General features: G+C 43.6%; 1 protein-coding gene across 2 annotated transcripts in view; it reads right to left on the reverse strand.

Moving 5' to 3' along the window:
* Nucleotides 1-24,695, reverse strand: part of malt3 (MALT paracaspase 3) — a 134,249-nt gene extending 109,554 nt beyond the window's left edge. Inside the window, exons 1-2 of one of the 2 annotated variants that reach the window (XM_059946128.1) lie at nucleotides 23,451-24,693; nucleotides 7,747-7,905 (exon numbers count right to left, since the gene is read on the reverse strand). In XM_059946128.1, the coding sequence (XP_059802111.1) occupies nucleotides 7,747-7,905; nucleotides 23,451-23,487 (196 nt within the window). In that variant the 5' untranslated portion in view covers nucleotides 23,488-24,693. Of the gene's footprint in view, nucleotides 1-7,746; nucleotides 7,906-23,450 lie in introns of both variants that reach the window. The other variant, XM_059946129.1, reaches the window with a different exon arrangement.
* Nucleotides 24,696-26,070: the final 1,375 nt, after the last annotated feature.

The following is a 26,070-nucleotide window of genomic DNA, read 5'->3' on the forward strand; positions in this document are numbered from 1 at the left end:
ACCTATTTAATATTATGTTATGTTTTTCTTTATATATGAAATTTAATAAAAGTATTGAAAAAGAAAAAAGGTGCTGGAGGAACCCAGCAGACCAGGCAGCGTCTGTGGGGAAAAAAAAAGAGTACAGTCGATGCTCGACCCGAAACATCGACTGTACCCTTTTCCATTGATGCTGCCTGGCCTGCAGAGTTCCTCCAGCATTTTGTGTGCGTTACTTGGATCTCCAGCATCTGCAGATTTTCTCTTGTTTGTTGACAAGCACTCCACAGATGTGGTTCAAAGCCAGCTCCAGACTTTCCACAATATCCCCAGCTCATGGGCAAGAGTAAGAGTTAATGCAATTTCCTGGGGTGGGGTGGGGGGGACGGGGGACTGCAAACCATGAGATTGGTGAAGATATCAGTTTGATCTACCACCATGTAATTGGTAGAAACATTCCTAATTGAGAACCACTGTCACTGAGCTGGGGTTCATTTTAAGAGGCAGGTCTGATGTGATGAAGTAAGTAAGTGAAGTGCCTTGTGTTCAGAGTTTGGAGTACAATAAATGAGTTGTTATGGTTTTTCTTAAACATAAAACGCCTCACGCCATTTTATTTGAGAAAACTACAACGATGGTGATCCATGGGACAGCGACATTGAGTTAGTGCGGGGTGGGAGGGAGAAGATTTACTACCAAGGACTAACAGCAAGTCAGACTGGACAGAGAGCCTTGTTCTTGTTATTACAAACACATCACCCTTCAAGTAAAAAAGGCATTTTTGTTCGAAGTAAACTATCAAAGTACATACAGTATATGTCAGTATATTTTATATTCTCTTGCAGGCATTCACAGTAGATACAAAGAAACACAATAGGCTAAATGAAAAACTTCACATGACAAAGACAGACAAACAACCAAAGTACAAAAGGCAACAACTGTGCAAATATATATATGTATATGTATAAATAATAAATAAACAATAAATTATCAAGAAAATGAGTTGTAGAGTCCTTAAGAGTGAGTCCGTGATTGTGGAATCAGTTCAGTGTTGAGGTAAGTGAAGTTATCCTCTTTGGTTCAAGAGCCTGATGGGTAAGGAATATTAACTGTTCCCGAACCTGGTGGTGTCAGTCCTGAGGCTCCTGTACCTTCTTCCTGATGGCAGCAGCGAGAAGAGAGCATGTCCCGGATGATGAGGGTCCTCGATGACGGATGCTGCCTTCCTGTGACATTGCTCCTTGTAAGTGTGCTCATCAGTGGGAGGATCTAACCCGTGATGGACTGGGATGTATCCACTAATTTCTGAAATTTTTCTCTATTCAAGGGCATTGGTGTTTCCATAACAGGCTGTGATGCAGCCAGAATACTCTCCACCGCGAACATAAAGAAGTTTGTCTAAGTTTTACGTGACATCCCGAATCTGTGCAAACTTTTAGAAAGTCGAGGCACTGCCTTCGCTGTAATGGCAGTTAAGTGCTGAACCCAGATGATGTCCTCCGAAACGCCAACTCCAAGGAATTAATGTGAGACAAAATTACTTTTGGGGAAAGAAAGTGATGATATATAAATTTCTCCGCATGACGACACATGAGGAGGCTACTTAGCCTACCAAGTACATGCCGAACCCCTAGAGAGCAATCCCATCATTCCTACTTCCCATCCCACCTCCTTTCTCTGTATCTTATTCTCTTTGTTGTCCATCAAATGCCCCATAACCCTGACTGGTATTAACTCACACTAGGAGTAAATGTTCTACAGGTAGCTAACCCACCAGTGTACCTCTGGGATGTAGTGGGAAAGCAGATGACTCAATGAAAACCTCTGTAGTAAGAAAGAGGTGAAACCTGCACAGATAGCAGCCAATGTAAACACTGGTCCTGGGAACGCTGGAGATCAGAGGATGAAGAACCAACTGGTGCAACACTCTCTCTCTTAAACTCTCTCCTGAGCTCATTTACTTTTTACACCTTTTTACTGAGATATTTCGAGCCACGTCACCCAGCAACCCCCGATTTTATCCTAGCCTAATCACGGGACAACTTACAATGACCAATGAACACATCAACCAGTATGCCTTTGACTGTAGGAAACCAGTGCAGTCATGGGCAGAACATACAAACTCCTTACAGATGGCGGCAGGAAGTTGCAATGCCTTCCTTATAGTTAATCTAATATCTGTTATATTCTTTTTGAACTTGTGCAAACATACTTTTTAATGATGGCACTTCAGGAAGAGAAATCCAAAACTGATTGCTGGTATTGTACCTTTCAGTCATGGGGTTTCCCTAAAGGTGAGCAGTCAGGCACACTACAAGGAAATACTTTTTCTTCTTGCAGATCAGGAACATGAATGCAAATTTCATGCCAAAGTCTCTCGGCTTGGACTCCATGAAACCGACTCTGATGTACAGTTGGCTCTGTCAGCAACTTCCTGCCGTGGAAAATGTAACTCTTAATCCACATTGTTCACAATCTAGTCTCTCGCACTGCAATGCAATCAACCAAGGCCTGTGGAATTCTCACTGGTATAGCAGCAGTCAACAATTCCCACTGACGCAATATCAATGGAAACCCAGCTGATATTGATCAATTCAGCTGCTGCCCACAGCCAATTATTGGGCAACCAGAAATCTTCCCAAGTTGTGCGAGAACCAAAGAAAAACTGCAGATGCTGGAATCTGAAACAAAAACCAAAACTGCTGGAAATATGGAGGACATCAGGCCGCACTCGTGGTAAGGAAAACAGATATAACATTTCTGCTAAAATATTGACTCAGTTACTTTACCCACAGATTCATCCTTCCCTGCTGAATATATGCAGCAGCTTCCTGCTTTATGGTCATCTGCAAGTCTGGTAACAGCCCACCATCAAAAAGTAGGCAGGTCACAAATTATAATTCATCCAGTTACCTCAGTGACCCTGCACCACGCTGGCAATGCAAGTTATCTTATTACTATTCTGGTGTACTTGTGCTGGGAATTTCCTCCAGATTCCCATGTTTCACTCTTGGAATTGCCTAGGCTGCCAGATGCTTCTTTTTGGATCAAACATTAATTGAGTGTCTCGTCTATACACACAAAAATCCATAGTACTATGCTGTCCTCTCTAATAAGATCATTAGACATGGGAGCAGAATTGGACCATTCAGCTTATCGACTCCTCTCCACCATTCAATCACGGCTGATTTATTATCCCTTTCGACACCATTCTCCCGCCTTCTCCTCATAACCTTTGATGCCCTTCCTAATCAAGAACCTAACAACCTCCACTTTACATATACCCAAAGACTTGGCCTCTACAGCTGTCTGCTCAATCTATTTTTCTTGCTAACAGTTTAAATAAAATGAACAAAGTAGTCCTCCTGACTTTGGTACTCCCAGCAGTCTACTGCATGCAAATTAGTTGCCTGCTCCCTCCTCGACCATTGGCTGGAAAGCAGTTGGGAGTCACTTGTACTATTCCAATGCAAGTCATTCTTTTTGTTTTAGAACCAACCACTGAGGAAAGCAAAATTGCACAGGTCACCTTTTTTTGCTGGAAAGGCAAGTGTGGCCCTGAGGGCTTGAGACAAAGCACAAATTTTAATCACGTGGCAGTACTTCAATAGGTTGCTCTTGGTGGGTTCAAGTAATCAGCTGCAGTTTAGTACACACACCTGCTAAGATTTTATTGTTCAACCATCAGGCTTCTGAACTAGTTGGGATAACTTCACTCACGTCTATACTGAGCTGGTTCCACAACCTACGGACTCACTTTCAAGGACTCTACAACTCACGTTCTCGGTCCATTATTTATTTATTTTTTGTATTTGCACAGTTCGTCTTCTTTTGCACGTTGGTTATTTATCAGCTTTTGTGCAGTTTTCCATTGATTCTATTGTACAGTGAATGCACGCAAGAAAATGACTCTCAGGGTAGCACATGGTGACATATAGATACTTTGATAATAAGTTTACTTTGAAGTTTGAACTTTGATTGCAAGTTATAAAGCATAACCCAGGAAGATTTCTGCTTGCCCAGTAATCATCCTTGGGCAGCAGTGATGATCGAGAGTGGGTGGTTTAACTCACAGTTGCCAAAAGTGGGTTTCCTTCAGGTGCTCTGCTTTCCTCCCACAGTCCAAAAGATGTTCCGGTTGCTAGGTTAACTGGTCATTGCAAGTTGTACCATGATTAGGCTAGGATTAAATCGGGGTGGTGTGGTGTGGCTTGAAGAGCCTATTTTGTGCTCGATCTCGGAAAAATAAAGTATTGTGTCAACCTGCCAAGGTCCGATCGGCATGGAACAAGGAAGGTAGACCACGTGACTTTTATGATCGAATACTTAAATTATTCAGATTTAGAGTACATGAGCACTAAACTAGCAAAACTTCATTATCAATAAAGTTAATTCAAGTAGTGGTTATCTTTCCTTTGCACGTTCCACAACGCTCAATTGCTTTTTAATAGCTTCAATTAGGCAGCCAATTACAGGGCAGATTTTCCTCAAACAGCAATCTGATAACAACAAGTAACATGCCCAATGATTCCACCGTGAAATAACGGCAAGGAGTGCTTCATGCGCCAGCTCATCTCTGGTCCACTACACCAGTACACCCACTCCTCGGCCTCGAAAGGGACAAAGCACAAAGGTGCTGAGCAGGGCGAGCCTGATGCATCCAGATTCTCTGCTTTGTATCACCCAAGGCTGATCCTTATGCTAGCTCAATGCACAGTGTAATGATTTGATCTTATTTATTTATTGGGGTACAGTGCAGAGTAGGCCCTTCCTGCCCTTCGAGCCATGCCCCAATTCAACCCTAGCCTAATCACAGGACAATTTACAATGACCTACTAACTGGTCCGTCTTTGGACTGTGGGTGGAAACTGGAACACTCAGAGGAAACTCACGTGGTCATGGGGAGAACGTACAAACTCCTTACACACAGTGGCAGGAAAGTATAAACAGTATGCAAAACAGGTTTTTCCATAGTGTCTGGGAACATGTAACAGTAATAAATCAATCCAATCACATACACAGAGTTAATGAGTGATCAGAATAGATTTTCAAATGCAGCTCAAAGGTCTTTGACAATTAAGCATGAGGCCTATGACAGAGGATCCCATAAACTTCTCCCTGAAGCCCATTTGTCTGTGGAATGATGTTTTACTGAAGCCTAACAGGAGTAGGCCCGTTCCACCGTTGAACAAGATCGCGGCTTCTTAAATGGGCTGCCCGGCTGGAGCATCTGTGCCTGACACTCCAGCAGCCCCAGGTTCAATGCTGACCTCTGGTGCTGGGTGGCGTGCCTGACCGTGTGGTTTGCTTCCACATCCCAATGACATGCCGGTTGGCGGCTTAATTGGCCACTGTCAATCGCCCTAGTGTGCGGATGAGCGGTAGAGTCCCTGGGGTGGGGGGGTGAATGTTGGAAAGAAGGTGGGCAGAATAAAACAGGGTCACTGTTGGATTGGTGCAGTTAGGTAACAGATGGTCAAGGACCCATATCCTTGACTCCGCTCTGTAAACCACCTCTGTAAACATCACTTAACATCTTAACCTGTATCTTGGCATCAACTGTCATTTGCAGGACCTTTAACACCCCTTGACTGCAGGCCTTCTCTGTCGCTTTCTAGTTGTTCAACTATGCACCATAGTCATTACCCGCACACGATAGGAATTTGGTTAATGGGGAGAGGCCATCACTTACCCTTCATCATAGAGAAATTTATAAACTAACACTTAACTTCCAGTAAATGTCTCATTTGTACCAGTGCATTATGGAGTCTCGGCAATATTCAAGTAAACCCACACTGAGCTCTCTTCAAAAGGCCATTTATCCCACACCTCTCTCCAGCACCCCCACCGCCCGGCAGTGTGCGTTGCTAACGTAGATTCTCTGTATAAGTGGTCCCTAATCTCAACAAGCACCACAAATATGAAGGAGAGTTTTCCCATTAACTTGTTATGGTCATTTTAATTAATTTACTTATTGAGATACAGCACAGAAAAGGCCCTTCCAGCCTTCCAAGCCACGCTGCCTTGCAATCCTCTGATTTAATGCTAGGCTAATCATGGGACAATTCACTTTGACCAATTAACTGACCAACAGGTATGTCTTTGGACTGTGGGAGGAAACCGGAGCAGCTGGAGGAAACCCACATGGTCAAGGGGAGAATGTATAAGCTCCTTACAGGCGGCGGTGGGAATTGAACCCAAGTCTCCTGTTCTATAAAGCATGGATGGATCCCCAAGCAATTTCAGACCTTCAGGTTCAAGATCTATGACATAATATGTTTTAAATATTACTCAATAACATAGATATAATCTTAGTTTAATACCTCATCTTTGGACGGGGCAGTCTGCCCTCATTGTTTCTCTAAGGCAGAGCTCTAATACGAATCCCCAGCAATGATAATTGCGCTTTATTTTCATTTGCCCCAATCCAAGGGCATTTTCAGCTTTCCTTTGCAGGGCCCTGGAGTCAACAAGGTCAAGCTTTCGGAATGCTAAAGCAGTGATACATCCCCAGACCAAAATGCACGTGACTTGGAGATTCCGCTGCATTTGGCTTTCTTGGTTAGACAATTCACAGGGCAAGAAAGGAATTCTGAACAAAAATTGGCAAGGTGAGGAGCACCGTATCGGGCATACATAACGTAGATAGGGAACTGGTGGGAATGGGGAGCGGTCGATGAATCCAACTGAGGTAACACTGATAACGTTGACATCCTCATATCTTGTTGGTGGTTATTATGGCCTCTCCCACCTGGCTCTGTACGTGAGCTGAAAAAGATATAAATTACAAGGACATATTTTATAGTCCAGGGTTGTACCCACTTATCCATAAGAGTGATCTTATGTAGGGATTTTAAATGATCACCGTCGTCATTATATTGAGTGACATAGCTGACCGTGCTGTATAACCACAATTGTCCTTGGCAAACTTTTCTACAGATGTGGTTTGCCATTGCCTTCTTCTGGGCAGTGTCTTTACAAGATGGGTGACCACCCCCCCCCCCCACCCCCCAGCCATTATCAACACTCTTCAGAGTATTGCCCAGTGTCAGTAGTCACATAACCAGGAATTCTGATATGGATCAGCTGCTCATACAACCATCCACCACCTGCTCCCATGGCTTCTCATGATCCCTGATCTGGACGGGGGTGGGGGGGGGGGGGGCAGCTAAGCAAGTGCCACACCCTGCCCAAGGGCGACCTACAGGCGAGCAGAGAGAAAGAGCACCTTTTGCCTCCTTTGGTGTAGACGCATCTCCACCCCGGCACCCATTTAACTGATAAGTAGAGAAGAAATTCTCTCTTCTGTTAGGGAACATACATGTGAAAGGGTCAGTAAAATTAGAGGTAGGCTGTTCAGGATGAGTACTTCCTTCAGCAGATAGTGGAAATCTGAATCAATCCCGACTGAAATTTCTGTAATGAGACTGACCAACTTTAATGATAACAGGTTGTGATATTAGAATGTGGTTTCTGGATTTAGTAAATATATTAGCCACAAATGGATACATTCTGTCTAAGGATCCAAGGGAAATAATGGTTTGACAGCAAGGTTTCTGGTCGCTGACTCATTTTATACCCACAACTGATTTCAATTAAATTTATTTTCTTGATTTTCCTTGGCTAAAGGCATTGCAACAATGGTTGCATTGCAAAGGCTGTAAATCTCTGTGATGTACTGAAATTAAGAAAGGCACTGTGAAAAAAATAAATGCATTTATCTTAAAGTAATATTTGATGATGTGTTCCAACTGAATGCTCCCTTACCTGGCTTTTCTCTGGGTTGTAGGGTTAAGGTTCTTTTAAACCGCTCCTCCCAGCTCATCCTCCTTATAGCGGAAACCTTCTCAGCTTCCCTTCGCTGCAGCTTTTCATGGAAACAGGTGCCTGCACATCTTTTCCGTCCAGTCAATGAACAAGGAGTCACTGTCATGCAACAAAAAAAGAAAGAACCTAGCATCCTGCAGGCCTTGCAAACCCCATTCTCCGATTAGTCACTCAACAACTGAGACTATCTCCGATCCAACAGGATAGGAGAAGTAAAAGCAAACAGCGTAACCGCACATGTTCTGTTCAAGACAAACATTTGAGTTCAGCCTAAACTTGGAAAAGTCCCCAGAGTCACAGTGCATCTTGTGCAGTGTTTTCTACTGCACTTCAAGCTCACACTGCATGAGATCAGCTGATTTTGCAAAACATTTTATATTATTGCAACAGCACAACCCTGGCATCTTTTGCTATATTAAAAAACATGTAACAAATATAAATTGCTGCTGTTGAGACTTTAAAGGGAAAATAGTGATTTGCAGCTGGCTTTAAACATATTAGATCAGTTATTCCTACGTAAATTTTACCAAAGATATGCTAGGTTAGATGGTACCTTCAATGAAGTCAAAATCCTCCTTCTTCAAAGAAAAGTTTCCCTCCCACTGACGCTGCCCACACACACATCTCCTCCATTTCCCGTACATCTACACTCACCCATCTTCCGCCACCTTAACAGTGATGGAGTTCTTCTTGTCCCATCAGCCTCTGCTTCCAACACATCATCCTCTACAATTTCTGCCAACTCCAGAGATCCTACCACTAAATACATCTTTACCTCCGCCCTCCCTGTTTTCCACAAGTATCACTCGCTCTGTGATTCCCTTGTCCATTCGTCCCTCCAGGCACTTATCCCTGCACGTGGCACACTTGCCCATATTCTTTCTCCCTTGCCTCCATTCAGGGCCCCAAACAGTCCTTCCAGGTGAGGCAACTCTTCAGCTGCAAATCTGCTGGGGTCACCCATCATGCCCGGTGCTCCTGACGCAGCCTCTTATACATTGGTGAGACCTGTCGTAAATTGGGGCAGCGCTTTGTCGGGCTCCCTCCACCGCAAGCAGAAATTCCTGCTGGGCAAACATTTTAATTCCAGTTCCCGTTCTGACAAGCTGGTTCAAGGCCTTCTCCTGTGCCGAGATGACGTCACCGTCAGGGTAGGGAGCAACACCTGGGTACCCTCCAACCTGAAGGCATGAATATTGATTTCTCCTTCCAGTTAAAAAAAATTCCTCCCTCCTCTATTCTCCACGCTGACCTTTTACTTCTTCTCACCTACCTATTACTTCCCACCTTGGTCCCCTCCTCCTTCCCTTTCTCCTATGGCCCATTCTCCTCTTCTACCAGATTCCTTTCTTAGCCCTCAACCTTTCCCACCTACCTGGCTTCACTTATCATCTTCCAGCTAACCTCCTACCCCTCCCCCTACCTTTTTGTTCTGACATCTTCCCCCTTCCATGCATTCTATGTTCTACCTCATTCATTCTTCCAAAGCACGTCAAGTCCCATCTATCAAGCTGCATCTGCCCAAGTTGCCCAATGATCAATATCCTGTATCCTTAATTTCAATGACACCAATTTTGTGTTATCTGCGAACATTAAATCATACCTCTGTGAGGCAAGTTCTCTTCCCCCCCCACACCAGGTAGATGTATAGAAAGAGAGGCCAGAGGAAATGTTAGACGTAGGTATGAAAACAATGTGTAAATGACACTTGGACATGTACACAGATACTAAAGGTTGAGAAAGATATTGGCCAAATGGGGCTAAATCAGGAAGATATCTTGGACAGAATAGGTGAGATGGGCCAAAGGGTCTTTTCCCATACTGTGACTCATGATCTCCTTAATTCATATCAAAATCATTAAGGTCCAGTGTATAATAAATAGAATGTGTCCCATCACCCAAACATGTGGTCAGAGATTTCCATTCACAAAATTAATCATTCACCATCACCTTCTGCCTCTCATCTCCAAGCCGTTCTCTCCGTACACCTTCTATCTGTCCTAATTCCATGCCCAATTAGGTTAAAGCCCGTCTCTGCCGACACAGATTTTTGACCACATTCTGGTTCAGCTGCAAGCCACACAGTTGGTACAAGTCCCACCTTGCCAGAAATGGCCTGAATGATCCTGAGCCCTCCCTCCTACATCACCCTTCTAGTTACACATTCATCAGTCCTACCCTCCCTGTCCTATTCGTACCAGCATGTGACACCAGTAATCCAGCAACTGCAACCTTAGTCTCTGACAAGAACTTGGAGGGGTTGGTGACGACAGCGAATGACTGACGGATTTGTGCAGGGAAGGCAGGTACGATGGGGAAGGGGACCAGACTAACAAGCTGGTGCAAATAGGTGAATAAGAACAAACTTGGACCGTGTACGTGCTGGGCAACCCTAACTACTTTCCAGTGAATTGCTTCTCCAAAGCACAATCAGCATTGTTAAATAGACAAACAAAATGAGAATGTCAAAGTTCAAAAGTTCGAAGTATCTACACCAGACACAACTTTGAGATTCGTCTTTTTGCAGGCAGTCACGAAACAAAGAAACGCCATAGAACTGGTTTAGAGAAAACCCCATATACAATACCATCAAGTGTGTGAAAAAACCCAACAAATCACAGGGAATAATTATACAGAACATTAAACATCAAAGCACAGAATCCCCCGAGTGAGTCCACAGCCACAGTGAGTGAAGGCAGTCCAGCAGCCGGTTCACAACCACGGCCACCGGGTCAGCAGCGTCAACGGCCGCAGGGCCTAGTCACAGATCCACTTCCACCGATCAAATCGCGCAAGCAATAAACCGCCTTCGGCACTGAGGACATAAAGCGTCAAACCGCAACCTGGAGCGAGTCCACCGCCACGAGCCCATCGAACACGGGACCCAAGACTCCAGCACCCTCCAACTGCACTGAACCCGTTCATTTTCCTTGTCGATTTTCATCTCGCTCGACGCTTCAATCGGAGTTGAGCCGTGGAGCCAACCCCAAGCTGGCATTCTGCCTCTCGGAATTGATGCTGCCACCCCCAGCGACGGCTGTATTTGGAATACAAATACTCACAGACAACCCCACACAGAAGCAGCTTATTGGAGAAGGAATGAAGTGATACAATGCTTCATTTTGATTTAGCATACAATAAGCTTCCCTGCACACCCCTCTCTTAGCTGTCTTGTATAATTTATATTTTCTCTGCGTGTCAACCTACCTGTCTGGGCTGTTGCTGCCGGTAACACTGCACTTGCACATCACCATCCTTGTGTACACAGCAATAGATTCAACTTGATGATACCTAGCCACTTTCACCATGCCTTTTCATTATTGTGGACCATGAGGTTATGTGGTGAAACTGGGAGTCCTTCCAAACATTTCACAGAAGTTAGCTTTTTATGAGCCATAGCATCTTATCTCCGCTCAAAGCCTCAGGAACATCAATCTGACAAACTGAGATTTGTCTTGAGAATGATCATCAAGTTTTCAGTAGAGATTGAAAAGAGATTTACCCAACACTTCAAAACCGATGAAGAAACAATGCGAACAGGATACTGATTGGAAGCGGTGATTACAAAACCAGAACAATCAAAATCCAAATCAGATTTAATATCACCGGCATACATCATGAAATGTGTCAACGTCGTTGCAGCAGTACAATGTAATACTCGATCGTATAGAAAAACAAGTATATATGTTAGTTAAATTAAAAAGTGCAAATACAGAAATAATAAAAATAAAGTGAGCTAGTATTCATGGGTTCATTGTCTATTTAGGAATCGGATGGCTGAGGGGAAGAAGCTGTTCCTGAATCACCGAGTGTGTGCCTTCAGGCTTCTGTACCTCCTTCCCGATGGTAACAAAACAAAAGTATGTCCTGAGTGATGGTGGGGGGGGGGGGGGGGGAAGAGGGGGTCCTTAATAATGGACGTTGCCTTTCTGAGGCACCACTCCTTGAAGATGCCTTGGATACTACAGAGGCTGGTATCCATGATAGAGCTGACCAATTTTACAACTTTCTGTAGCAACTTTCTGTAGCTCCCCCCTCCCCCATACCAGATAGTGACACAGCCTGTCAGAATGCTCTCCCTGGTAGATCTGTAGAAGTTTGGGTGCTTTAGGTGACAAACCAAATCTCCTCAAACTCCTCATGAAACAAAGCAACTGTCTTGGCTTCTTTGATCTGTTGGGGCCAGGTTAGATCCTCAGGGATCTTGACACCCTGGAGCTTGAAACTGCTCACCCTCTCCACTTCTGATCCCTCTGAGGATTGGTGCCTGTTACTGATCCAAAAGCAGCCACTGTTTTACCAGTGATCTGATTTTGGAAAAGTTAGGTTTAATTGTGCATAGTACAGAACAGTTGCAAAATAAAACCAATTGGAATATAGCATATCTAACATGCTAAAGACAACCAGATGGAGAAAGCAGTTTTATTTTGTTTTAATTGCCTTGATTTATCCGAGAGGTTGTGTGACATTACATTTTATTTACAGTCTGCATTAGGTACTTTCTGTTTGGAGCTGAACTTTGCACAATTAAGTTACTAGTATACTCTCTATGGCATTGGTTGGTTAAATGGTAGACATGTTCCCACTGTGTCAAGGAAGCTTCTTCACTGCATTTTTTTTTTAATGAGTCACCATACATTGAGATGGTGATCTAAAAATAGGTATATGGTCTCAAAAGCAGAACGTCCCAGTGGCCAAACATTTTCAATCCGATTCCCATTCCTGTTCTGACACGTCGGTCTTGTGCCAACATGAGAACACCCTCGGGGCGGAGGGGCAACACTTTGTATTCCATCTGAGAAGCCTTCAACCTGATGGCATGAATGTCTATTTTTCATTCTGGTTAAAAAATATCCCTCCCCCTCTCCTTGTCTTCCATTCCCCACTCTGGGGCCTCACCTCTTCTCACCTGCCTAACATATCCCCCTGGGTCCTCTCCTCTTTCTCCTATGGTCCACTCTTCACTCCTAACAGATTCTTCCTCTCCAGCCCTTTACCTTTCTCATTCAATTGGCTTCACCCATCACCTTCCAGCTAGCCCTCCTTCCCCACCTTTTTATTCTGGTGACTTCCCCCATCCTTTCCAGTCCTGAAGAAGGGTCTCAGCCCGAATCTTTGACTGTTTATTCATTTCCACAGGGGAGTATCTGCCTGTGTGTGTATGTGCGCGTGTGCGTGGATGTGTTGCTTTGGATTTCCAGCATCTGCAGAATTTCTCGTATTTAGGTATAGTCTCTGATATCTTTTGTATATTATAATCTTTAATTTCACCCCACCACTCAGTTACTACATATAACCATATAACAATCACAGCACGGAAACAGGCCATCTCGGCCCTCCTAGTCCGTGCCGAACTCTTAATCTCACCTAGTCCCACCTACCCGCACTCAGCCCATAACCCTCCACTCGTTTCCTGTCCATATACCTATCCAATTTTACATTAAATGACAATACCGAACCTGCCTCTACCAATTCTACTGGAAGCTCATTCCACACAGCTATCACTCTCCGAGTAAAGAAATACCCCCTCGTGTTTCCCTTAAACTTTTGCCCCCAATTCTCAAATCATGTCCTCTCGTTTGAATCTCCCCTACTCTCAATGGAAACAGCCTATTCACGTCAACTCTATCTACCCCTCTCAAAATTTTAAATACCTTGATCAAATCCCCCCTCAACCTTCTACGCTCCAATGAATAGAGACCTAACTTGTTCAACCTTTCTCTGTAACTTAAGTGCTGAAACCCAGGTAACATCCTAGTAAATCGTCTCTGCACTCTCTCTAATTTATTGATATCTTTCCTATAATTCGGTGACCAGAACTGTACACAATATTCCAAATTTGGCCTTACCAATGCCTTGTACAATTTTAACATTACATCCCAACTTCTGTACTCAATGCTCTGATTTATAAAGGCCAGCGTTCCAAAAGCCTTCTTCACCACCCTATCTACATGAGACTCCACCTTCAGGGAACTATGCACTGTTATTCCTAGATCCCTCTGTTCCACTGCATTCCTCAATGCCCTACCATTTACCCTATATGTTCTATTTGGATTATTCAACATTTGTTTTCATGTCTGAAAACAGTTTAATTTTTCTCCCCCTAATAGAAGAACACCAAGGCAACTCTGGAGACGAATCCAAGTTGCTTTTGACTTTCTCCAGCTTACACCGGGAGAAAGGAGTTAGCTGTGAATTACTTGCTGCCAACCTGCAGTGTACGTGGCAAGTCTGTTTGTATTTCTAATCACTGGCAAGTTTCATGATATTGTTAGTGGGCGAGTCAGTAATGATATTGGTGTTCAATGTCAAGGAAGGGCGATTAAATTCCTTCATGTTGGACACAGGTATTATGTAGCAGAAATATTATGTTGAACGAATTTGAGTGTTGTCTAGATCTACACACACACACACACACCCCCTCCCCACCTTTTCGGGAATAATGAATTAGCTAAGGATGACTTGGGTTGGGATTCTGTACTGAGGTATGTCTGCAGTGATATATTGAAGCCAAGATTATTAGGCTGCATCTTCCTCAGATGCCAACAGCAGGGAGCCGGACCCTCGACTTCCACTTTAACCTTAAACACCAAGCCCACACACCATCTAATGCTACTTTGACATCTCTTTTCATACCCGGTAGTCAGACTTCTGTCTCGTTTAGACCAAGGTCTGGAGCTGAAAGGTCCAGACAGAAACAAAGTGCCAGTGAGAAAATTCTACCCTTTCTCAATAATAACAAAACCTCAAAGGCATGGACAAATGTTGCACTTGCAAATGTCTCATTAATTCTTAAACACAGCACAAAAATAGTACTAGTGTTTTTGATTAATGCTTGCAGGTCAATTTGTTATTAAAAGTTGCAAACTCTACGTAATTTTCTCAGAGAAACTGACTGGTGCAATTGCTGGCTCTGCACAAGAGACGACTCTCGGAAAGGGTTTCTACAATTCCTTCACAGTCCATCAACTGCACTTTCCCATCCACCCTCAGCCCCAGCTGCAGATACACACTACACTATCGTGCACAAAATATGGCATCCACCAACCATGGTAGTGTAGCGGTTCGTCCGATGCTATTACAGCTCAGGGCATCACATTTAGGAGTTCAATTCCAGCGTCACCTGTAAGGAATCTGTACATCTTCAGAGTGGAATGCCTGGGTTTTCCCCGGGCGCTCCAGTTTCCTCTGTGGTCCAAAGGTGTACTGGGTAGGTTAACTGGTCATTGTAAATTGCCCTGTGATTATGTTAGGGTTGAATTGGGGGTGTAGAGGTTGCGACACAGATCAGTTCAAAGGGCCAACTTCGCACTGTATCTCTAAATGAATAAATAATCTTCTTGCGTTTAATTAATCATCATCTCAGCTCCTTCTAACATTGGCATAAGCAAGCCTCTTAGTTAGTAAACTGCTACAAATGGGAAGTCTACCAACATTAGATGTATGAAATGGGACAGAATCTTTAGGTCTGGAAAAGAATGACAGCGTTGAAAATTTTTTTCAGTAAATGCTGCTGACTTCGATGAAAACATCTACGTTTGACTATAACTGCTTTACAAGCTTAAGGTCTTCATGTTTAGCACAAGAATCATTGGCTGTCTTAATCTAAAACCACAACTCAGAGCTAAAAAAGGGTAAAGAAAGGAGACTGAACTACAACTCCCAAATAAAGCCAATGATTATAATTCTCAAAAGTTTCCACAGCTCAAGCCTGAACATGTAACCATTAGACTATGTTACAGATAGCAGAATTAGGCCATTCAGCTGACTATTAATAATCCATCATTCAATCGTGGACTTTTTATTAACTCCATTAACCTACCTTCAACTTCTGACCCTTAACCCCTTTACCAATCAAGAAATAATCAAACCCTGCCTTAAATAGAGCCGATGAGTTGCCTTCCACAACCCTTTGTGGCAACAAATTCTCCAACCCCTGGCTGAAGAAATTCCTTCTCACCTCTGTTTTATCCTGAAGCTGCGCCCTCAGATCCTAGACATCTGAGGGTATACTTAACAATTTTGAGGGATCCATGCATGCGGATTCCAAGATCACTCAGTTCCTCCGTAATGCCAAGAATCATGCTATTAACCCTGTAATCTGCCTTCAAATTCAACCTTCTGAAATGAACCTGTTTACACTTCTCCGAGTTGAACTTCATCTGCCTCTATTCAGCCTAGCACTGCATCCTGTCAATGTCCCATTACATCCCTTCACACCGTCCATAACTCCACCAAGCTTTGTGTCATCTGCAAATTTACTAACCCATTCTTTCATGTCCTCATACAGGTCACCCAAGAGCAGGTGTCTCAGAAATGATCACTCAGAACTCCACCGGTCCAGGCGGAATACACTCCATCCATTGTCACCCTGTCTCCTATGTGCAAGGCAATTCTCTATCCACACACCCAAGTTTCCCTGGATCACATGCCTCCTGACTTTCTGAACAGCCTATCATGGAGAACCAAATCAAACACCTCACTAAAATCCTTATACACTAGATCTACTGCTCTACCTTCATCGATGTGATATGTCATCTCAAAAAATTGAATCAGGCTTTTTGGACATGACCTATCCTTCTCAAAGCTACGCTGACTAATCCTAATCAGACTATGCTTCTCTAAATGCTCATAAATCCTGTCTCTAAGAATCTCCTCCAATAATTTTCCCACCACTGAATAACGGAATAACATTTTCCACACTTAATTCATCTGGTACTACATCTCTGTCCTCCTGATAAATTCCTTGTGATAGTAGTCGGAGCAGTATGCCTTATCGGGAGTCTGGTAGTGTCCATGTGATGCAGTTGCCTGCTTTTTTCAGAAATCTCCAAATATAATCATAGCCTGAAGGACATTAATGTTGGTTTGATTATCTTGCCAGTGGAGTTGGAGGAATTTGCAAACACACTCAGGGTGGCTGCTGCGAGGCAGGTTTTCTGCCATCCAGTGGTCCAGAAACATTATCCTGACCTGCAATCATCCTTTTTCCCCCCTTAGATATGTCAAGGCCGTGCTGGTACACTGAAAGTATGAGTGAATTTCAGCATCGACGCCCAGTTTCTATGAGAGGTGCTCCCCAGATATGGAGCGTGGCCCAGTTCTTTCCTGAGCTTTGCAGTGACACCAAATTGGTTGAATGGTCTTTATCTTGGGGATGCTTATTTCACAGGGATAGGATCCAACCTAGAGGCACCTCAAAGGGCAGTTAATGTATGAAAAAACCGAGAAGATTCAGAAACTCTTTAATAACCGCAACGTGCCTTGCATGGGATACAACAGTCAGAAGACAGCCAATTCAAAGAGCAACCCTGTGGGTATACCTTCTTCCAGAGAGTTGTTGTTCCTTTTCACGACATGTAGCGCAGCAGGTGGCTTTTTTTTTAAATTGCTGTTTCCGTAGCATTTGACTATTCTTTTTTTAAAATGAGGCCGAGTTTCTAGCTCAATGCTTAATCCGGCAGGGATGGAAAGTGTGCAAGGAACTGGCCGGATTCGAACTCAGGACCATCTGCCTCAAAGTCCAGTGCTGATGCCACTACACCACCAGCTGGTACCTTCTTACAGAGTAACCAAAAAGAAAGAACGGTGCCTTTAAGGAGTTGGGTTTCACCATCAAGAACTTGCCCTGAAGGATAAGTGGCCGTCCCCTGACCCTCCATCTTACTGTGTAGAACTATAACATCATAGTAATCAGGGCCAATGCTCCGACCATGGCCAAAAGGTTCAGGAGCTCACTAAAGTCAAGTGCAAGGCACTTTTAGAATGGAAACTTCATTATGTTTCAACAGCTGTGCTGACACATAAAGGTTGTTATCCAACAGAAACCTCATGACCCAAAGAACAGATAGTGGTGGGTAAAGCTCAGAAGATCCAACAACCGCGATGGGACTATATCCTTCAGCACTGTAGAGAACATTAGTGGCCCGAACAGCCAAGGACTCCAACTACTAAAAGCAAGAACAAAGGTGAGCTCATCACGAAAAGCAATGAAGTCAGCTCCCACCAAGTGGAACATTTTGAAGAATTCCTCAACCACGAGTCCGTCCTGACTCCATCCCTCCACAAACCATCGAACAATCTCTCTGTCACCCTAGACAGCCCAGGCATCTATGTTCTATTAAAAAATTATCTTTTTTTTACTTCAAGATAATGCCGAGCTGTGTCCTCCATTGAGGTCACGGTTCAGTTTAATTTTTTTAGAATGTGTTTTCTTTATGGGTCCGTGGTTTTTGTACATGAGGGCTGAGAGGGCAGTTAAACTCTGCCACAGGTGGTCCCAAGCTCCACTGTGAAAGGAGGAATGTTGAGCGCTGGGCTAGTGAACCTATCCCGTAAAAAAAACAGCACTACAGAAACTCTAAAGACCTCATCCCTCGGAGAGGAATGACTTTTGATGGGCTACACCTTGAAAGACTGTAAAAATTGGCCCAGGACTTTGGCGAGCTGCTGTCCACGTGGCCTCTGCCCCAGTAAGGGTTTTGGGCTAATGAAGAAGAGGAGGAAGAGTTTAGGGGTCAAGTTCAGGTTGAGGGACACGAATGTGGGAAAATTAGAGGAATGAGAGGACAGGCTGGAATCTTACACATTCGAAGGTCAGCAACATGGACATGGGGCTCTCACTGGCAGACCAACACAAACAAGAGCTGGTGGTTTCTCTAGGGTCAGCAAATTGTCAGTGGGTTCTGGAGTCAGGGTTCTTTGTGGGCCAGAGAAATGAGTTCCAATGACCCCCAAGTTCGCAAATAGGTAATAGCAGGTTTTGAGGCCTAGTGTCCAGGCTCTTGCCAACAGCGATTCCTGATTGAGGCCTGGTGGTCAATGATCGTCATGTTCTGGGATTGATGCTGAGGACTGAGGCCCAGGGATGAATCGAAAATCCAGAAGTTGAGTACCGTTGTCTGGAGCAGAGTCTGCAAGTCACTGTGGGTGGGTGGCAGTCTGCGAGCCCAAGTCCATCCCTATTGGAGTCCTGTCCTGGAATTAAGGGTCTGACTGTATGTGTGTGGGTGGAAGAGACTTGTTTTTGCTGCCACTGTTGTTTGTCACTGGTTAAGTCTTGTGTCATTCTGCCAAGCATTGCGAACATGTTACGTTGGCGCCAGAATGTGTGGAGAAACTTACCAGCTTCCCCCAGCCACCAGAGAGCATTGGTTGTTAATGTAAATGACGCATTTCACTGCACGTTCGATCCATGCATGACAAGTACACTTGAATCTTAATTAAAATGATGCAAAAACATAAATCTGACTTACAATTAACCACGCCACAAGACATTTGTCTTAACAATTTCTTAATCATAAAAATACATCATTTACCGATCATCTATTTTCTATTGTAATGCCTGTAATATCTCTGCAAGTATGCGAGCTCCCTTCCCGACCCCAACATCCAGTGTTACTGAATAACAAAACAGTTGTGAACCAGTACTCATTATCTAATACATCCTCTCTACTCTGCTTCTGGATTCCAGTCAAATCTGAAACCGACATTGTGAAGTGGTTAAGTACACACACCATGTGCTCTGGCTCCATCTCATAAGGCAACATTAAGTTATATCATTTAAGTTTTACATGTTTCAAGTCCAGGGCTGCTCCTTTGGGGCTTTTTTTAAAAAAAGTCATATTTTACAATGGGGCACAAGCACTAGCCACTTATAAATTGCTTAAATCCAATCAATATGCAGGATTCAAAATAAAATCAGAAATGGTGGGTACTTAGTAAGGAAAGTAACATCCGCAAATTCATTTTCGTATTGAACAGATATGAAAAAAAAATCCAAGAAATGTAACATTCACTAAGATCAGATAATGGACCTCATTGTATACCACAAGTGAAATAAATGGAGAAAAGGTGCTTTTTTTTAAAAAAACAACACATCTTTGGCTTGGTGGTTTATGTGGACCAAAGAAACTCAACTACTTTACAGTAAGTCATTAGTCATTTTAATATATTTTTAGTAAAAGTACCACGCAAGGTCTTTTTTGCTGGATTAGCCCATTAAGAAGAAAATAATTATTAATTATTTGGTTTCCAATTTTGCCTTTAAAAGACAGACTGTCATTTGGCAGGTATAGGGAACTTCTGGCAATATTTCAAAGTAGTTATTTGGGAAGAGATGTTAAAGGAATAATTGTACACTAAAGTTTAAAAAAAATCCTCTGAATGCAAATTGAGTCCGTTATTGAGTTTGGATGTAGATTCTCTGAACTGAAAGGTTACCTGTTTCTCTTTATTCATATCCTGCCTAGTTTGCAGGTGCTGAAAAGTTTCTGTTTCTCCCCACCCCCCATTCCAAAGTTCAAAGCAAGTTTGTTATCAAGGTTCATATATATCAACATATACTACCCTGAGATTCATTTTCTTGTGGGCATTCACAGTCGATCAATGGACAAATTAAAAACTACACAATTAGAGGAAGATCAGACCACATTTTATAAGTAATTGATGCAGAACATTAGGTAACTGCAAATGGTTCACAAACTTTTTCTTGCATCCGTACACAAACCTAAAACTTTTGCACAGTATTGTACATGGCCCTCTTAAGGATAATAAATGACTTTCAATGTGCTGTGTGATTTTATGATTTAATGACATTTAGGACTAATTTGGGATTCTTGCAGATATATAACAAACCCTGCCAGATACACAGCTTCACCGCACACCCCAGTGTTCCACACGCAGTAAACAGTTCCCAAAATGTCCTTGCGACATGCATTGACTGCAGTCTGGTAACATTTACCAACTAAGGACTCATCGTCACCAACAGAAATTCCCAACCTTGAAAAACATTTTTCTTCATTTGAATAAAAAAAACATGAATAAGCAGAATTTAGCTTCCTTAACAGAAGCAAGCATTTCCCACGATATACTGTGAACAACTGATTCACATCTATGCATGGAATTCCACATAAACACTGTCCTTATTTAAATCTTTCTACACACAGCTGAACATGTTAGAATGCAACTCTTCTAACCAACAGCTCTCATTAAGTCTTCTCTTTTAGTCAAATCAGTACACTTTCTTTGATAATTTGGTATTTAAAGCACCACATTTGTTACTGCATCATTTTATTCAATACATAACCCAGAATTTAATTCCCTCTAAAAATATTACAAAATGATCACAAACAGGGAGTTCATCATTTTTTATGTCTTCATCATAGTGAAAACAAAAAGGTGTTCTGGAAAAATGCATTTGAACAAAATGACTTGCAATGACTTCACTGCCCTGGAAATGCCAAGCCAATCACACTTTGATGTTTAAGTATAGGCACATCTGTAATTTAGGAATCACAACAGGCAATATTTGCAAAGCAAGGATGCAAAAAGATAATAATCAGTTCCAGCACTGCTGCTTGATAAGCACTGGTAAGGTGACTGGAAAGATCATTTCTGCACTCAGAAGGTACGTGGAACTGTCAAGTTCATAGGACAGGATGGACAAGAAGAAGAACTTAACACCTTGTTCAAAGGACAAGACCTCGACAAAGCATGACTCTCGCAGAACTGCACTCACGCACCAGACTAAATTTAACTCCGCGAATCAAGGGGCAAGTATTCCACCCAGCCTGCCATTAATGTGCTGTTCCAACTAATTCTAAACTACAATACCAGAAGGAGCCAGAAGTCCACCCCCTACACCTCCCCTCAGTACCGTGTGGACCTGGGTACCAGGACCCCTTCCCTGCACTGGCCTCAGTGTGCTATATGGTATTAACCCAGCATAATGCCCGGGTTAAGATTGCTATTGCTCTGCTGTAGGCATTTCATTTTAGCAGTTTTCTGCAAAAGTAGCATGTCCTGCTGGCAGAGTGTTTCGGCTAAAGGATAAGAAGCCCTGCTGTTCAACTTAGGAAAGTTGTGTCAGCCAGTCAGGATGGTGGAATCAGCAGGTTCTAGAGAGAGCTAGGGTGAGGGAGATTTGTGAGAGACAATAATCTGGCTTGCGGCCTTTGGAGGGACGTCACAGAATGCCGGGAGGAGGAGAGTCCCCTTTGCAAGTAGTGCTTTGTGCAGATGAATTGCTCCAAGAGGGAAGGGCCAATACTCCTGAGAGAGAGTCAGTTTGTTCAAGGTGGACTTTCAGAGGCAAGTTGGGAATGTTGCAGGTGCCTTCACACAGACCGGATGTCCAGCACACAAAGGGATACACCCCCAGCGACTCCTGTATGCATTCCAACGTTATGCGCACACTGGACTGGTTTAACTGCAATGGGTCCTTTTATTTTCTTTTTCCTATTAACTGTTTGATAAAGCTAAAATTGGTAAATATACTTTTTAAATGACTTATGTATTGTATGACCCGATACTTCTTGTCGACCAATAATTGTGTATGGGTATTATTTAAACAGCATCCGCTCAAATCAAAGTTCCTTTAGCCGGAACATCATGACGTTCCTGTTTGGTTGAACCCCAAATCACACCGACCCTAGGCATATATTGTTTAGGAAAGGCAGCCTTGCTGTCGCTGAGTCACGTGGCTGTTCGCAGAGTTAGGTAACGTGCCAAGCCCGAATATGAACCGCGGTGAGGGGGTTGCACCTGTAAGGCAATGGCTGTCTCAACACCGACTCTTTGAAAACTATTGTTTCTCCGTAACACTATAAATGATCCTTTTAAAGTATTTACCTTATTTTTGGGTATGTATTTATAACAATTCATTGGATTTTATTTCTCCTTAGTGGTTGCATATTAAGCTTAACTGGTTAAGTGCTTCTGGCATTGGAAAAAGTCTATCCTTATTTATTCTCAGGAAACCCTTTAAAGTTTTGAGTAGTTTAATCTCCTAACAGATTCTGTTTGATACACAGCTATACAAAAATTCTGTAATCTTCTAAAAAGTGCGTTTAAGTGGCATTGCCAACTTCTTCACTCCTTTCTTCCCCAAAACCTCCTGAATACAGACGTTACGGCTGTGATGTAATTTTACATATTTGCACTTCATTATAATCTCGAGAGGGAGTTTATACCGGCAACTCACCGAAGTTCAGCACTGAGCCACAATCCCTGAAGGTTCTCTATAGTCACAGTGTGTCATTTCTTGCCGCTAGGGTGATTACTTCCCAGAAGGTGATCTAAATCCTTGGCTCCCACTCAGAAACTCTGTCATTTAGGTAGCTGAAAGTATGTCCTGTTCTTGGTTTTGTGGAACACGTGTCGCACCCTGAATTTCCAACACCGCACAGGAACTGCTAGTAAGGATCCCAGCCCACTTTTATCTTTGCTCTACTTTCCGTTCTCGACAGCCTTGCTCTCATTTCTCTCACGTTTCCTCATACCGTCCAACCCATCCAATCTATGCCGACCCTCAAGACAATCCCATTCCCCACTCTTTCCGTTGTAACCTTTTCTCTCAAACTCTTCCCTAATCTAACTAGCGATTTTAGCTTTACAACTTTAAAAAATGTAGACCAGCTAGTTTTACTTAGTTCATTTTAGATTCATTAATGTCGCCAACTCTCCGTTTAGTTAATTGTAATGTTCTTCTTTTAGAATTAGTTTTCCCAAACACACTCTCGCTGAGTTCCCTTCCTGACAGAAGATTTCATTCCAAACCGCGGTAGAGTTGATGTTTCAAAAAGGAGTGGCGATTCTAAGTTTGTAAATGTTTCCCGATGTTAACAGTCATCGCCGACACTCACCTGAGGATCCGGGGGTCTCTCCGAGAACAGACGGCATGGAGAGCGGTGACGATCCGGGACGCCAGCGCTCTTAGCCGGCGCTCAGCAGTGAACACTTCGCCCTCAGCATCAAAGATTTAAATTACTTCAGGCCTCAGGAAAATTCCCGGAAGTTAACTCACCACATGCAGCGGAGGGGAAAAGAAACTTTATGGAAAGTTCCGCTGCATGGCCGGAGCCGCCTCGGCTCCTCCAGGTCCTAACGCCTCCTTGTTTAACTATGAGCGAGCTCCACAGGTGGCGCTTAATGGGATTTTTTGTTTAGTATTTTATTTTTAAATTAATGTTTATTCATCATATATTTTTAAAAAGAACACAACGCCCTTAGTGTTGCCTGTTCAATGCATTCAGTGTTGCTGGTTTACTACATAGCAATGTTGGCACATAATTTTTGTACGCGCGCCAGAGCCGCTCAAGCGGACAACTGGAGTGATACAACCGCATTGTCGTTTAAGAGCTCTTCCACCTTTGAGCTGCTCCACGTCCAGCCGGGGCAGGAGCCGAGCCGGCGGGCCTTCCCCACAGAACTGGAAAGCGCCAGTCGGCGGAATTCCCTTACGGATATCTCACCGTTCGGGAAGAACAATTCGTTTCGGGCAGACTAAGGCGCATCTGTGAAAAACTAGGCTCTTCCAGCAGCACTTAAATGTTCATCCATGTGCTTGTTTTTAAATTAGCAACAATGTCACATGTATCAAGATGCAGTGAAAAGCCTGCCTTACATCTAGATCAAATCAATTACACCGTGCATGGAGGTAGAACAAGACAGACAGTAAGAATGCAGAATAAAGTACAGGGCAGGTAGACAATCACAACCAGGTAGATAGTGAGGCCGAGAGTATCCCTGCAAACGGGCCATAGATCACAGAGTCCAGTTATACACACTGGATACAGACATCCCACCCTGCAAAAACTCATTTCAGGGAGGTAGCACCCCTGCCCCTGCCCCTGCCCCCGCCCGTCGACCTCCAGGGGTGTATGTAATACTTTGTTCAGTGATTTTGTCTAATCTGTAAACTAAGTTGGGTGTATGCAGAAAATGTGACATTAGAACATGTACTTATATTATCATGGAGTCATTTTTTATTCTATTACAACTTTAAGCAAGTCTACAGGGAGTTTGGCCTCATCACGTAGAACATCAATAGAGTAGCTCCTTAGCAGCTAGTTTAAATAACGTTAGCTATGCTAATGAACAAATGACACCTGTTAAACTCACCTCAACATGTCTTTTACATTTTAACCCACATGGGCAATAGAAAAGTCACTGCTGCAAACAGTGTCATTATTTTTTAGGCAGGGGTACGCTTTAGTGTAGTCTGGGGTGAAGTACGTTTTATGTTTCCTTTTTTTGGAACACTCTGCCTGGCACAGCAGGACACCAAACTGAACTGATGGAGAGGGAGAGGGAGAGGGAGACTGTAAAGCCCCCCACAGAGAAAACTGATAGGTCTGCTTAGCACAAAGAGAGACCAATCAGGATGCTCGCGCTCTTCCTCTTCCTCCCCCTCTCCCTCTCAAAAAAATCAATTTCCGGGATATTGTAAATAACTTGTGGGTGCCAGGGAGCCACTATCAATATGCGGGAGACTCCCGGAACTTCCGAGAGAGGTGGGATGTCTGTGGATAGAAGGTCAGCTGACGAGCAGGAGGCAAAGAGTGGGAATAAAGGGCTCCTTTTCTGGTTGGCTGCCAGTGACTGGTGGTGTGCTGCAGGGGTTGGTGTTGGGGCCGCTTCTTTTCAAGTTATATGTCAGTGTTTTGGATGAAGGAATTGATGGCTTTGTGGCCAAATTTGCAGACCATGTGAAGATAGCTTGAGGGACAGGTAGTGTTGAACAACTGGGTGTCATGCAGAAGGAATTGGATTGTAGGATTTTGTGAATAAATCAATCACCAGTTGTTTTATGGGCTTAACAAAAGCCCTTTGTTTTCATTGCAAACAAATTTAAAAAGGAGCATACACTTACATCATTACGTTAGGCACCATCTCTTAAAGAGAACACAACTCCATGATTGTGTTTGTGAATTATGTAGTACAGTTTCGATTATGTGTCTTCTGTCACCCATTACATTACCCTTCACAGGACACCCTGTCCCCCCCCCCCCAAGAATTCACCAAAACCGGCATTGTGAGTCTACCTGGAGTTGGTATGAGCCGCCCGGCTCGTGTCCGATGTGCCTTGGGTGGAGGAACAGCCAGATGCTTGCCTAGGGTGTGCGGACGAGCACATGGTCATGTTCTGATGCTGGGGGGATGACAGTGGAACCATCCGGATCTTGGTGGGCCAGTTAAGGTGATCTACAGGCTTACTCTTCCTACCTTCAATCAAAGTCTTTTCACTCTGTTCCAAAACATGGAACGGGCCATCGTAAGGGGGTATTGATGTCATCATGGCGGACAAAAACGAATGAGGTCAACCGTGCTGAGGATATGTGTAAAACTTTGGGGGGGGGGGGGAAGAAGACCAACCAGGTCCTAATTGATGTGGTCAAACTGTGGCTCAGAGCCTCAAAAGGTGACGGTTAATTTTCGCTCGCTGAACACAGGTGCCACTCCAGTCTCACACATCCTTCCGAG

This window comes from Hypanus sabinus, chromosome 21 (assembly GCF_030144855.1).
Source record: "Hypanus sabinus isolate sHypSab1 chromosome 21, sHypSab1.hap1, whole genome shotgun sequence".
In the NCBI taxonomy this organism is placed as follows: Eukaryota; Metazoa; Chordata; class Chondrichthyes; order Myliobatiformes; family Dasyatidae; genus Hypanus; species Hypanus sabinus.